Genomic DNA, 14,563 nt, shown 5'->3' on the forward strand with positions numbered 1-14,563 from the left:
TGCACTCCTGCCTGGGCGACAGAGCGAGACTCTGCCTCAGACAAAAAAAAAGAATTCTGAATCTGTAGGCAACAAATAACATAGCTTCAAACCATATAAAGCACAAGTCAATAGACTAAAAGTAGGTAAATCCACAATCATAGCAGGCTTTTTAATGCCTCTCTCGATAGCTTATTGAATAAGCAAACCAAAATCACTTAAAAATCTGATCAATATGAATAATAAACCAGACTAGATAGACAGATCACTGCACTCAACATGAATTATTCTCAGGTAAACATGGAACATTTACCAAAATATTCCCATTTGGAATCAATGGCAAGACCATTATTTTACAAAAGAGAAAACCATGGTAGGGCCCAGGGTCACACTGGAAGCACAGTTGTAATGAAAGGCCAGCTATTATGATGACCTAAAGTTCAGTTCTGACCCCATATCCAATATATGACCCTTTCTTTCACACCACTGTTTAATAAAATCTAATATCCACAGATCATCCTGCCCATAGCATCACAGTCATAATGTCCCATAGCCAAACTGGACTTAGGACTCATGCCCCGCCCCCATTTCAGCATCAAAATGAGCCCCTGGAACTGGAAAGCCCTTGACTTCCACTTCTATATAGCTGAATACCTACTGCTAACCTCGCTGAAAACCCATCTGGGTCCCTGCAGCAGCCCTACCTCCCTGAGACCTAGAGCAATCCCTTTCCTTCATAACCCCATGTAAAAACTTCCTAAAGTCTGTCAGTCTGCACCTGGAAAACACCTTTCCTCCATGAAGGGAAGAAAGGCTAGAGGTATTTTCTAGGAGAACAAAGTACAACAGTGCAACTGCAAACTGTTTGGATGATGACCCAACAGTAAGCTATATATTTCACATTGCAGTGAAGAACATACTTAAATAGTATGTGTATGTCTCTGAAACTAAAATATCTTGCATGTGTATAGTTCATTCTAAGGATGTACGATATTAATTCTAATCTTTTCTAGTTAATTCCATTCTGTTTAACTTGTTTTTGTCTGTTTTGTTTTTTGAGAGTCTCACTCTGTCGCCCCCACTGGAGTGCAGTGGCGCGATCTCAGCTCACTGCAACCTCTCCCTCCTGGGCTCAAGCAATTCTTGTGCCTCAGCCTCCCGAGTAGCTGGGATTACAGGCACATGCCACCACACCTAGCTAATTTTTGTATTTTTTTAGTAGGAACGGGGTTTCACCATGTTGGCCAGGCTGGTCTCAAACTCCTGACCTCAGGTGATTCTCCCACCTCGGCCTCCCAAAGTGCTGAGATTACAGTTAACTTGTTTTTTATATGCTCATCCTGACACATTAAATTAATTTCAGTTACCAAAAGGTCATAACCTACAGTGTGAAAGGTTCAACTGGGTGAGCTAGAAGGCCCAGAATTCCCCACTAGGGCCAGAACGGCACGTTCTTTCCTGACCTGGCTTCTCTTTGCTCCCATCCTGCCATCTCTAAGCCTGAAACATCACCTGTCAATTGCTTGGGCAACAACATGAGCGTCTCTGAATCATAGCTGTGGGCAATCCTCCAGCACACAGACACCCACAGATGGCTCCATGCATCAGGCAGATGTCAGCAAAGGCTCCAGAGGCTTCTGATGCTACAAAGCACCCAAGACCAGGGCTTCAACTCCGCTAACCCAGGCTCCCTCTGGCTACCCATAATCCCCCACCCTCTGAGGAGAGCCCTCTACCTTTTTTCTCCTACACATCTTCCTATATATAACCCCTTCCACATCAGTCTCTGTCTTCCTTAACCCGTCTCCCAAAAGGGTCTGACTTCTGCCTGCTTCGCCAGGACTTCATGGTGCTCCACCAGATTCTAATTCACTTTTCCCAAACAGCCTGCATTAGCTCTACCGCTTCTTCCCACCCCACAAAGACTCCCAAGCGAGGACTGCACCAGTCCTGAAACACATCAAACTCAGCCTTCCAGGGACAGGCTCACCAAGAGTCTAGAGTGAAGGGAAGAGGGAGGGGACAAAGAAAAGCTACCAAAGTGAAAACAGGGTAGCTCCTGCCCTCAAAATCATGAGGAGAGAAGACAGCCTCCATTCAATATTTTAATAAGAAATAATACATGTTACCAAACGACAAGCCAATGTGCAAAGCAGGTAACATGCCAAGTCTTCCAGAGGATAAGGACCACTAGAGGCCACCAGGGCAGTGATTCTCAAACTCATTCTGACAGCAGAACTCAGGGAGGTGTGATATTCTATGAGGGACTGCTTGAAATGTTACCCCAGGAAAAGGAAATAAGCAAATACTCTTGGCTATCACATAGATGACACTTCATACTAAATTCCTGAATGGCTAAGTACAATGGATGCCAAATACTAAGGTAACAATTACGAAAGAAAACCTTACCGTTGAGAAAATTCTATCCAATTAACCAAGTCTGCTCGGTGCCTTGGAGGAGGGGGCCAGCCATCATTCAATGTCAGAACCCACACACATTACCCAGCTCCCAGAATACCAGGCTCTTGGGGAGCACAGTACGTGAGCCTCTGCCCAGAACCAGTCTTGAACAAGTAGGATGGGGTTTCCCAAAGAGAACAGTCAGGAGCGGAGAACAGCATGTATGATGGATGGTGTATGGGAGGAGAAACATAAACCAGCAAAGAGACAGACAGACCCATGAGAGTGCATCTCCATGACCCACCCAGCACCAGCACCATCATGGACCACTCAGACCTCTGCTGCCTACAGCCCTGCAACTAACCACTCACCCAAGGTCAGGGTCCAAATCAAGCCACCAAAACTGTGGCTTGCATTAATTATATCACCTGGAGAACCTACTGAGGACAGCTGAGTGTCAAAGAAATGCAATCCCAGTAACTAACTTAGAGTGTACCACAGCAAACGAGATGGCACTTTAACAGGAACATCTGGGCCAGCGAATTAGCAGCAGCATGACAAACATGATGCCATCAAAGCAGACACAACTGCTATAAACCTTCACTACAAAATCACCCTTCAACTTGTATAAAAAGAACGCATGTGTACTGGGCACAATGATGACTCAACCCACCAAAGGAAAGTACAGAGAAATGGCTTTAAACAGCAGCCGCTGGAGGCCATGGCATCTTGTCACTCCACTCATGAGCCGCAGGCCTGTGGGGACCCAGCAAATGGGCTCCCTAAATGTCTGGTCCCAAGGGAAAGCAAGCCCTGCTGAGTTGCTGAACAGCCCCAGGAAAGAGCTTTTCCTCACTGCCCAGCCTCCTTCCCGAGAGGCCTCCAAAGCAGCCGACTGGTAGTGAGCCTGAGGCAGGGGTGAAACAGAGATGCTGCAGACACCGCCTCCAGGCAAGGCCTGCCGGGCAGTCCAAACTCAGCTCCTGGCACAGCATCGGCCCTGTACCAACCCGCAGGGGAGAGCCAGGCAGAGCTGGAATCCAGTAACTGAATCATCCTCCCGTGAAAAACTCCAGCCTCCCAACAGCTCATGCAGGGGCGGCCACCGCCACCTGCTCCCCCAGTGCCCTCCCCGGGATATTGCTGGGTCCCCACCTCCATGCAGGCTGCAGCATGGTGCCCAGGCAGGGCAAGTGAGGCAGCCCAGGGGCATACAGCCACCTTACCTCCGAAGTTGGCCAGCCGGCCAATCCTCGTCACGGGCACCTTCCGCTCCCGGGCATGCTCGCTGAGCTGGAGGGAGACGAGAAAGAGACCTGTGGAATCAGCCAAGGGGACAGGACCAACTTTCAGAGGCTCCTGTTGCCCCCACATCTCCTCTCCACCCCACAGGCAGCAGCTCTGCCTGACAGCACACTCCACCAAGAGGAGGCCACCACATTCCTAAAAACCCCAGACCACAGCACCCAGGAAAAGTCCCTAGAGCAGGGCCCAAGGCCATCACTGCTATGGGTGGGAGCTACCTCGGCCCTCCAGGGGCCTCCCAGACGCACCGTCTGTTTGTGCTGCTTGTTCTCGGGGCGAGCCTTAGCCTGCCGGGCCTTCTCAATGTCCTCGGCTGTGAGGCCCCCAACAGGGGATTGGTCCTGGTGGAAGAACCTTCGCTGAAAGCCCGTGGCAGAGAATGAGTCTCTGGGGTTTGCAAAGAGCCTCCCGTTGGCCCTGCCCAGAGGGGAGGAGGCCTGGCCGGGGAACCCGGCTTCTCTAAAGGGTCCACTGGCCACGTAGGCAGGAGCTGGGCCCTCGCTGTGGGCATGACCCAGGGGTGGAGGCGCTGACTGGTCGGGAGCGGAGGCTGCAGAGAAGTCTGTGGAGGCTCCGGCTGCCTGCGGGACTGAGAAGTGGAACTCCCCTTCTGGGCCGTCGAAGTTCTCAGCAAAATATTCTTCATGTTTATCCTGACCCTGCAGGGAGCAAAGGCCAGCATTAGGAGAGCAAGAGCAAGCCAAGAGCTCCTCCCTGCCTGTCCCCTGCTGCCCAGGACAGCACACCACCAGCATCCCGCCCTCCCACCTCCAGAGGTGGCACAGTGCTGCACCTGAGGCCCGGCACCCTTCCCAGCCCGGGAGCCGGGACCTGGGCTCCAGCCCTGCTTCTGTTGGGGCTCTGCTGTGTGGTCCTAGATGGGACACTGAGCACCTACTGTGTGCCCAGCCGGGGCCAGGCCAAGTGCACACTACGCCCGCAGTGGGTTCCTCACCTATAAAACAGGGCCAAGGAGGCCTCCAGGGCTTTGGAGATGGTAAACCAGGGCACAAAAGACAGGGAAAGCTCTGAGAGGTGAACACACAGCCTAAGGCCAGCAAGGGGTGAGGGAAGCACACCAATGGGCCCACCTAAGCCCACAGCTCACTGCAGACATGGATGCCACCCACCAGCCGGGGTGTGCATGTAAGAGATTCTCACTGGAGAGATGGTCACAACCAGGACCAGGCCTGGCCGTCCCTAAGAGCTCAGGGTACAGGGAAATGGAGGGGCAGGGGAGAGGATACGCTGTGTTTTCTTTGTGATGGTCACCAAGGCCTGAGCTTCGGGCCCAGGTCCTTTCTGCTTCTGAATCAGGAGTGACCTTGAGTGAGCTCCTGACCCTTCTCTGCTACTGCCTCATCTGAAAATAGGGCTCCTCACAGTCACAGTTACTGGAGGCCACAGACACGGCCAGGAAACAGCACCCAGGAGCCTATAATTAGAACAGCGCCAGCTTCTAGAGGGAGACCAGTGGCCTGGATTCCCGGCTTCAACTGAAACAAATGAAATGCGCAGGGTATGCAGACAGCAGGATACCCAAGCCTCTCGTTCTGCTGTCTTAAGATGTCACAGGATGGGAGGGAGGGGAGAGACAGGCTGTTACACTCACTTCAAAAACAGGAAACTGAGGCAAAGACAGCTGATGTGCTGGTGAAGGTAACCAGGCAGCAAATGACAGAGCTGGGATCCAACACCCAGGCTGGCCCTGCTGGCTGCGGCACTATTCTCAGAGTAGAAACAAGTTGTATTTACACCAGTGCGGTGGCTCACACCTGTAATCCCAGCACTTTGGGAGGATGAAGTGGGCAGATCACCTGAGGTCAGGAGTTCGAGACCAGCCTGGCCAACATGGCGAAACCCCATCTCTACTAAAAATACAAAAATTAGCCAGGCGTGGTGGCAGGCACCTGTAATCCCAGCTACTCAAGAGGCTGAGGCAGGAGAATCGCTTGAACCTGGGAGGCGGAGGTTGCAGTATGCTGAGATTGCACCGCTGCACTTCAGCCTGAGCAATGGAGCAAGACTCCATCTCAAAAAAATAAAAAATAAAAAACCACAGAAGTCATATTTAAATTCACAGAGCCCCCAGGGAAGCCTTGCCAGTGAGGGAGCCTGGGCAGGGCCCTCCTTCTGCCCCATCTCTCCCATGGTGGTCCCCTGGCCCTGTGCTACTAACACCTGTCGGTGTCGCTGTGGAAGCCCAAGGCCAGTGGGGGGGTCCCCAGGGCCCTGAGGGGACCCGGACTCAGTAAGTATCTGCTGAATGAATGTGGGAGCAACCTTGAGGGGCTAGAGGGAGACAGGCTTCTGGAGTCCGTGACCTTCCTCCCCTCAGTGAGAAGGGAGACACGGAAAAGCACTCAGGGAGTGAATGGCAGCGCACTGCGGGCAGCCACCCTGCTCCGGTGCCTACCCTGCTCCCGTGCCTCCTGGGTGGTGTGGCTCGTCACTCACCCCTACCTCCGAGTGACTGATGGGGAGGCCCTGCCCCTTCCAGATATGCTTTGGGAGCAGAGGGTTGGAGATGCCTGAGTAGGAGGCCCTGCTCGCCATTACGACTAAGGCCTGCCCAGGCTGTCTCACTCCTGGGCAGGCCCAAGCGAGCTGGGCAACCTCACTTTCTGAGTGTCCCACAGGCAAAACAACCAAGAGTGAGGCCAAGGCCCCACACGCAGGCACCAAACCAGGCAAGGGGAGGGCAAGAGCATGGAGTCCAGGCTGGGAGGGGACAAGAATTCTGGTCCTGTCACTCGTTATGAGTCCTGCAGCAAATTGCTTCATCTCAGTTTCCTCATCTGAGAAATGGGTGTGATGGTCCAGGCTGCCCCCATCCCAGGACAGTGGTGAGGCTCGGAGGAGAGCGCAGGTGTGAGGACTTCTGAACATTGAAGGCAGGCATGCTTAGTGACAGAGCCACTGTATCATCGTGGGATCCTCCCAGAGCGGCAGGGAAGGGCCTGCGGGTCCTAAACCTGAGATTGAGATGCCTGGGGGCTGCGACAGCCTCACAGCCTGCAGGAGGGCGGTGACCTTTGTCCAGAAATCAGCCATCCACAGAACAGACGTGGAAGGAGAGAGGCTACGACACAACCTCCAATGCACACATGCCTAAGCACACAGACACAGGTGCACGCACACAACAGGCACACAAACACCCCCTACCCTGTCTCCTTGACTGTCAGGGAAGCTGCTGGCAACTGTGCAAGGTGACGCCATGGTGGGCAGTGCTCTGCTGTAGCCAGCCCTATTTATAGTCACCTCTCCAGCACACGATTTCACTGAAAATCACCCCTTGGAGGTAAGACGTCAAGGCCTCCTGGACCTTGGCACAAAAGGTCATCTCCTACCCTAGATGGCACAGGGATGAGAGAGAGGCCGGAGATGAAGCTGCTCTTGGAAGGGCTGTGCCAGCTGCCACCAAGGAAAGGAGAGCCCCCAATCAGGAGCCCAGAGACCCTCAGCAAACTGAAGGACAAAAATGAGGCCAGGCCTTGGTGGAGGCTCAGCAGGCTCAGTGGGAAGGGCCTTCGAAGGCTGAGCCAGGCTGATGGACACATGGGCCCCAGTAAAAACTGCACTGTGTGTCTCCAAAGTGCATACACTGAAACCTAGCCCCTAGTGTGATAGTATTGGGAGGTGGGGCCTTTGGGAAGTAATTAAGTCATGAGAACGAAGCCTTTCTCAATGGGATTGGTGCCCTCATAACAGAGGCCCTAGAGGGCAGCCTTGCCCTCCTCCTGCCCCATGAGGACACAGTGAGAAGATGGCCATCTATGGATTAGGAAACAGGCCCTCACCAGACACTGAATCTTCTGGCACCTTAATATGTGACTTTCCAGCCTTTAGAACTTTGAGAAATAAGCGTGCATTTGTTTAAGCCATCAGTCTATGGAATTCTGTTATAGTTGCCACCGCCTCACACAGGGGCCCTGTCCCACCCTGGAAGGACCGTGGGACACATTAGCTGGTGGGCCCTCAGGCCCTGGCCACCACAGACCAGTTGTCTTGGTCACAGCCCTTGGTCTCCCCCAGAGCTCTAGGTCCCACCCTCTTCCTGCCAGCACCCCTCCCACTGCCAGGCCCCCTTACCTGCACCTTCCCCAGGAACATTCCAATCTGCTCCACAGCCGTGGACTGCAGGGCCCTGACCGCCATGATCAGCTCCCCTCCAATGCCCAAGTGCTGCAGGTGGGTTTCCACGGCCGCCTGGGTCAGCTTGACAAGGCCTTTAGCCACCATGATGGTGTCTCCCAATATGGCAGCCATCCTTCAGGGCTGGAAGAGAGGAGGCCAAGTCAGGGGAGGCCCCAGGCCTCTGCAGGCCAAACCCACACTACCAACTCCACACCAAACTCTGAGCAGAAGGTCCAGAGGGCTGGTTTTTCCACTGATCTCCCCTTCTGCTAAGAGATAAGAAAGGGCCCAGGGCTCAAGGGAGGCTCCACGTGACTCTGGACACTGCAGGGGAATGGAGCAGAATAAAGGCCGTTGAGTCAGTGGTGCGGTGTGCTTGCTGCTTCCCACACATTTCCTCACCTGGGCCTCACAAGCACCCTACGGAAAACCTGAGGCACAGACAGGTGGTGTGATTCATGATTCACAGCAGAACCAGGACTTGAGTCAGGCGCACAGACTCCTAGTCTAGGGTTCTTCCCTCTGGACCAAAACTGTCTGTTGGGACAGGAGCATCCAACTCCCAAAGAACTTCCCTGCAAGGTCCAGGGGACCACTCAATGGCATTGGTGCTCCGACCCGAACCCTCAGGGGCTGAGGCTGCCTGTCCCTGCCCAGCCACCGTTGCTCTGCCCAGTGAGGCCTGTGACAGATATCCACAGACCAAGGGACAACCAGAGCCCCTCCCTGACCCCTCAGGGTCGGCCCACCCTCAGCTTCAACTATTCACCAAACTGATGTTTTCAAACTGCAGTCCAGACCCACAGTGCAATCAATTTGGAAGATCCTAACCACCATTCAAAAGAAATGAACAACCACCGCCAAGCATCACCACCACCACCACCAAGCAACACCACCACCACCACCAAGCAACACCACCACCACCACCAAGCAACACCACCACCACCACCAAGCACCACCACCACCATCACCAAGCACCACCACCACCACCGAGCACCACCATCACCAAGCACCACCACCAAGCACCACCACCACCAAGTACCACTGCCACCGCCGCCACCACCACCAAGCACCACCACCAAGCATCACCACCGCCACCACCACCACCACCACCAAGCACCACGACCAAGCATCACCACCGCCACTGCCACCACCACCACCAAGCACCACCACCACCACCAAGCACCACCACCACCACCAAGTACCACCACCACCACCACTAAGCACCAACACCACCAAGTGACATCACTACCATCAAGCACCACCACATGAAAAGGAAGCATCAAGGAGCACTGTGGGTAGCTTTCTTAGTTCACATGTCCTACTTTCAAAGTGGCAAATAAATAAGCCATCTAAAAAAGTACACACTGAAGAGTACTTGGTTGTGCCTTTCTTCCTACCTAAACAGTTGTATCCTACATACCCAGTGAACTCCCAACTGGTGCCAAGCCCCACCCTAGACAGTGGCGCCAGAGCCAGGAAGCAGAGAGGGTGAGTGCCCACTCTGCTGGAAGGAGGGCCCGATAAGGGGAAATACCCCACGGATATATGGCCCTGCATACTGGGAGACAAAACCTGTTCTTCTCAAATCAATAAACACAGACTGCTAATAAACAGATGCTGCTAATAAACACAGTCTGTCATTTGTGAGCAGAATAACATGTAGAATCATTTCAAAACCATAGCCTGTACCCACCCCCCTTTGACAAGTATCACTGACCTACTGTTCAGGGGCCACACCCACACTTCCCCTTACCATACAAAGTGAACCCTTCACACCTCATCAACATCAGGTACTTTTTTTTTTTAAGAGAGGGGTCTCACTGTGTTGCCCGGGCTGGAGTGCCACGGCTGTTCACAGGCATAATCATGGCACCCGACAGCCTCAAATTCCAAGGCTCAAGTGATCCTTCCACCTCAGGCTCTCAAGCAGCTGGAATTACAGGCCCGCACCACCATGCCAGCTTAACACCAGGTATTTTTCTGCAAGGGAGTCTCTGCTCTCATAGAAGTAGAAAGGAGGGAAAGGGAATAACTACCAGAAGGAAACATCTGTCCAGAACTTTTCTCACCTTCTGTTTTCAAAAATTAGGTCTTAAAACCCTACTTCTAATGCACCACAATCCCAAAGTGCCTCATAATTCAACGATCCCACAATTTTGCTGCGAATCCCTTCCACGGGTATACCAAGAACCAGGCACACAGCTACACCAGGAGGTATTTTCATCATGATTTTAAAGAAATAAAAGCCCTCAAACACATGTAATACACAAGTTAAAAATCCTATCAGTACCGTGACTTCATCTGCAAGTACCAGGCCCTCGCTAGGAACACCAGTCTCCCACCCACCCTACTTCTTCCTGCCGCTCCATGAGCACGTTTTTGGGGTCTCGCCTGTGAGTAGCTGAAATGGAGTGTTTGGGCTCTGTGCCTCCTTGGTACAGCGGCCTCCTGAAGGCCTCCGTGTGCCTGCCTGCTCTCCTTTGAGGAGGGGGCAGCCAAAAGAATGACCATAAATAATAAAGCAGTGGGGGTGGGAGACAGGTGCTCATGTTTGGGAGTGTCCACTAGCCAGGCATGAAACCAAAATAAAAAGTCATCCGGAGGTTCCTTCGACACAAGTTCACTGACCTCTCCCAGGGCTCTGGGCTAGTTCCTGTAGGCCCTGGATGAACCTGCCCTGGCCCAGGGCTCATGGCAGTGTGGCATGCCCGTACCTCTATAATGGGCACAGACACCAGGGAGACAGCTAGAGGCCAACTGATGCTGACACGCCAGGATCAGAGGCAGAGTGGAAGAGACGACCTGGAGCCGAGACGTGGGGCTCCAGGCCCACATCCACCAGCTGCCGCTGCCCAGCGTGTGGCTCGACCTCTTCCGCCCCTCCTCAGTAGCTCAGTACGGAAGGGCTCTGGGTGCCTCATCAGACCCCTTTTCTGGTCCTAAGGTGCTAACCTGCTCTAAGGGGCTTTTGTGGGGTTGACAGTCTTTTTGATTTATTTGGGTGGCATGACGGTTATTTTTGGCTATACTACGGCAATGGCTACTGAGGAGTATCCTGAAACATGAGGATCAAATATTGACATCTGAGGGGCTTTATTATTAGGACTATTAATGGAGTTGATGCTGGTTCGGTGACTAGTTGAGCACGATGGAGTTGGGATCATGATTGAAGTAAATAAATGTCTTTATTGAAGTGTCTAGAGAGAAAAAGAACCGTGATAAATGCAGCTTCCCAACCCCCACGGACAGGGGTTGAGAAAGCTGCACAAGGCTGTGTTCCCGCCACAGGAGGGCGTTTTCTGGCTACACTTTCACTCTGACCTTTCAGGGACACCGTCTCACTCATGCTGGAGATGAGGCTCCGACTCGGGGATCCTGACCTGCACAAGAGCTGGAAATTATCTGGGTCATGGGGACCTTCAAATCTAGTCTCCAAAACCAAAAGACACCCCCACAGGCTGTCTAACCGGCCAGATACAAGAAGATATATCAATAGGAAAATGAGTTGTGTCCTTTTTAAAAATGAATTCAACAGTCAATCCTGACAGACAGCAGATGAGAGAATCACACCCTGTCCACTCAGGACCCACTGGGAGGAAGGAATTTTACTCTGAGGATCCCTTATATACTCCAAGTCCCCCCTTCACAGCCAGAACTCACTGTCACTCATCTCCTCTATGACAGCAGGCCAGGGACATCGTCTGCATTACCAAGCCACTGTTCAATCTCCTCCGTAAATACAGAGCACAGCATTGTAAACCAGCTCCTCGCCAGCAAAGCATGGTGTCTGTTCTAAAAGCCAAGGACCCACCGTCCTCTAGTCTCTTGCAGTCACATTGCCACCAAAGCCTAGACATGACTGGTATAAGAAGCTAGAAGCAAGTGGCACAAAAAGCCTTTCTTCTGGGCAAAGTGTGAACCGGGGGGGACGGGGGGGCGCCAGGGAGAGTGGGAGCCAGGGAGAGTGTGAACTAGGGAGAGTATGAACCAGGAAGAGTAGGAGCCAGGGAGAGGCGGGGAGCCAGGGAGAGTGTGAACCAGGGAGAGTAGGAGCCAGGGAGAGTGAGACCCAGGGAGAGTGTGAACCAGGGAGAGTGGGAGCCAGGGAGAGCGTGAACCAGGGAGAGTGGGAGCCAGGGAGAGTGTGAACCAGGGAGAGTGGGAGCCAGGGAGAGTGGGAGCCAGGGAGAGTGAGAGCCAGGGAGAGTGTGAACTAGGGAGAGTGTGAACTAGGGAAAGTGTGAACCAGGGAGAGTGGGAGCCAGGGAGAGTGGGAGCCAGGGAGAGTGTGAACCAGGGAGAGTGGGAGCCAGGGAGAGTGGGAGCCAGGGAGAGTGGGAGCCAGGGAGAGTGAGAGCCAGGGAGAGTGTGAACTAGGGAGAGTGTGAACTAGGGAAAATGTGAACCAGGGAGAGTGGGAGCCAGGGAGAGTGGGAGCCAGGGAGAGTGGGAGCCAGGGAGAGTGGGAGCCAGGGAGAGTGTGAACCAGGGAGAGTGAGAGCCAGGGAGAGTGTGAACCAGGAGAGTGTGAACCAGGGAGAGTGGGAGCCAGGGAGAGTGTGAACCAGGAGAGTGTGAACCAGGAGAGTGTGAACCAGGGAGAGTGGGAGCCAGGGAGAGTGAACCAGGGAGAGTGGGAGCCAGGGAGAGTGAGAGCCAGGGAGAGTGTGAACTAGGGAGAGTGTGAACTAGGGAAAGTGTGAACCAGGGAGAGTGGGAGCCAGGGAGAGTGGGAGCCAGGGAGAGTGTGAACCAGGGAGAGTGAGAGCCAGGGAGAGTGTGAACTAGGGAGAGTGTGAACTAGGGAAAGTGTGAACCAGGGAGAGCGGGAGCCAGGGAGAGCGGGAGCCAGGGAGAGTGTGAACCAGGAGAGTGTGAACCAGGGAGAGCAGGAGCCAGGGAGAGTGTGAACCAGGGAGAGTGGGAGCCAGGGAGAGTGTGAACCAGGAGAGTGTGAACCAGGAGAGTGTGAACCAGGGAGAGTGGGAGCCAGGGAGAGTGTGAACCAGGAGAGTGTGAACCAGGAGAGTGTGAACCAGGGAGAGTGGGAGCCAGGGAGAGTGAACCAGGGAGAGTGGGAGCCAGGGAGAGTGGGATTCAGGGAGAGTCCACGCTGAGAAGCCTTCCCCAGGGCAGCTGTCTGCTGCAAGCCTAGCACCCCAACCACCTATAGGTACCTCCTATAGGAAGTATGTCCCAAACTGACTTTACCACCCACACCTCATCCTCCCAGGGCTCCCACCCTGAGGAATGCGGCCACCACACACTTCTTTCAAGCCTCCTCCCCTGCCCTCGAGCATCTGATATTCCCACTGGGTGATGCAGCAACCGTTCACCATGGCTCTGCCCTTCCCTCCACTGCCTTTAGGTTCCAGCCAGGCCATCCCATTCCTGGAACCAGAGAGGCTTCCTCCCGCAGGCCTGTGCACAGGGGGCACACCTCCTCTCCTCCTCCCGGATCTCAGCAGCAACATCACCTCTTCTGGGAAGGCTTCCCCAACATGCCTCCCAGCACCCTGCGCCCACCCCCTCCAGCGCAGCAGTGACTACTTCCTGAATCTGCCTAGCTGTCTCCCCAGTCGGATGTCAGCCACAGGACAAGGACTACAAGGACCATCAGCCATAGGACAAGGACCACATCTGTCTTCTTCTCTCCAGCACCGAGCACCATGCTCAGGATTGAGCAGACAGGTCATCAATATTTGTCAAGGAAATGAACTCAGCTGGTCCCTCCAAAGTTTGAGAAAGCCTGCTATTCTCTGGCTGGCTCACACCTGCTGGCAACTTTTACTCCACATACAGAATCAAGGGCCTCTCAGGAGGCTGGTCTGAGGCACTGGTCCTTAAGCTGCTGCGAACGTCTCAATCACCTTAAGACAACTCCAGAGTGCTGGGCCACACCCCTAAGGGTTCCGTCTCAGCAGGTCTGGGGTGGGGCCCGGGAATCTGCATCTCTAACAAGTTCCCAGGTGCTGCTGGCACTGCGGGTCCCAGGAACTTACTTTGAGAACCCCGGTTCTGGAGGAAGAGAGGGAAGGGAGCAGAGGTGGCCCATGCCTATGGCCAGGCAGGACGCCTCCACAGAGACCCTTTCCTAAGAGTCTCCCCCTGCAACCCTCTTCCCAAGAGTCTGGCTTTGCCCTTAGGCTGAAGTCTTCCACCTGCCCCTTCTTTTTCCATTATTCTTCAAGAAACGGAAAAAGGAAATCAAAAGTGAATGAGCTTAGAGACCGTGACCCACAGAGCAGACCTCCAAAGGCTCTCAAGACTGTCACTTCAAGGATGCTTTGGCAAGGACTGTTTAATGATATTCAGGACACCATGAGGGGCTGGCAGTGGCCTTCTGCTCCCCTCCCAGCCAGGAACTGTCTTTTCACTTTGGGCATGAACATTCTCGATTTCTAGCCTGTGTGGGCACTGAAACATTCCTTTACATCCTTGAAATTTTTCCTTTTTTACTCTTAGAAAAAGAAAACAATTGACTGTTTCCTCCAAGGACTCACAAGAATGTATGTGTTGAGGCAAAGACTTCAAACTTCTGAACCAAACTCCATGAGTCTCTTTAGATGTAACCTTCACCTCAGTCTTTATGATCACACACCAGGGAGCATCACTCAAACATCTCGGGCAACTCCCGGCTTCCATCTCGCGAGGTCCAGCTTCAGGGTCTCTGTCAGTAGGTCCTGAAATATCCTCACCTGCTACCAGTTTTCAAAGACAACTGAACACACGAAGAACC

General features: G+C 53.5%; 1 protein-coding gene across 5 annotated transcripts in view; it reads right to left on the reverse strand.

Moving 5' to 3' along the window:
- Nucleotides 1-14,563, reverse strand: part of COQ8A (coenzyme Q8A) — a 47,024-nt gene that overhangs the window by 17,991 nt on the left and 14,470 nt on the right. For all 5 annotated transcript variants that reach the window (XM_054519325.2, XM_024251887.3, XM_024251898.3 and 2 more), the window contains exons 2-4: nt 7,777-7,962; nt 3,933-4,343; nt 3,606-3,672 (exon numbers count right to left, since the gene is read on the reverse strand). In XM_054519325.2, the coding sequence (XP_054375300.1) occupies nt 3,606-3,672; nt 3,933-4,343; nt 7,777-7,953 (655 nt within the window). In that variant the 5' untranslated portion in view covers nt 7,954-7,962. The remainder of the gene's footprint in view (nt 1-3,605; nt 3,673-3,932; nt 4,344-7,776; nt 7,963-14,563) is intronic.

Source organism: Pongo abelii, chromosome 1 (assembly GCF_028885655.2).
Source record: "Pongo abelii isolate AG06213 chromosome 1, NHGRI_mPonAbe1-v2.0_pri, whole genome shotgun sequence".
In the NCBI taxonomy this organism is placed as follows: domain Eukaryota; kingdom Metazoa; phylum Chordata; class Mammalia; order Primates; family Hominidae; genus Pongo; species Pongo abelii.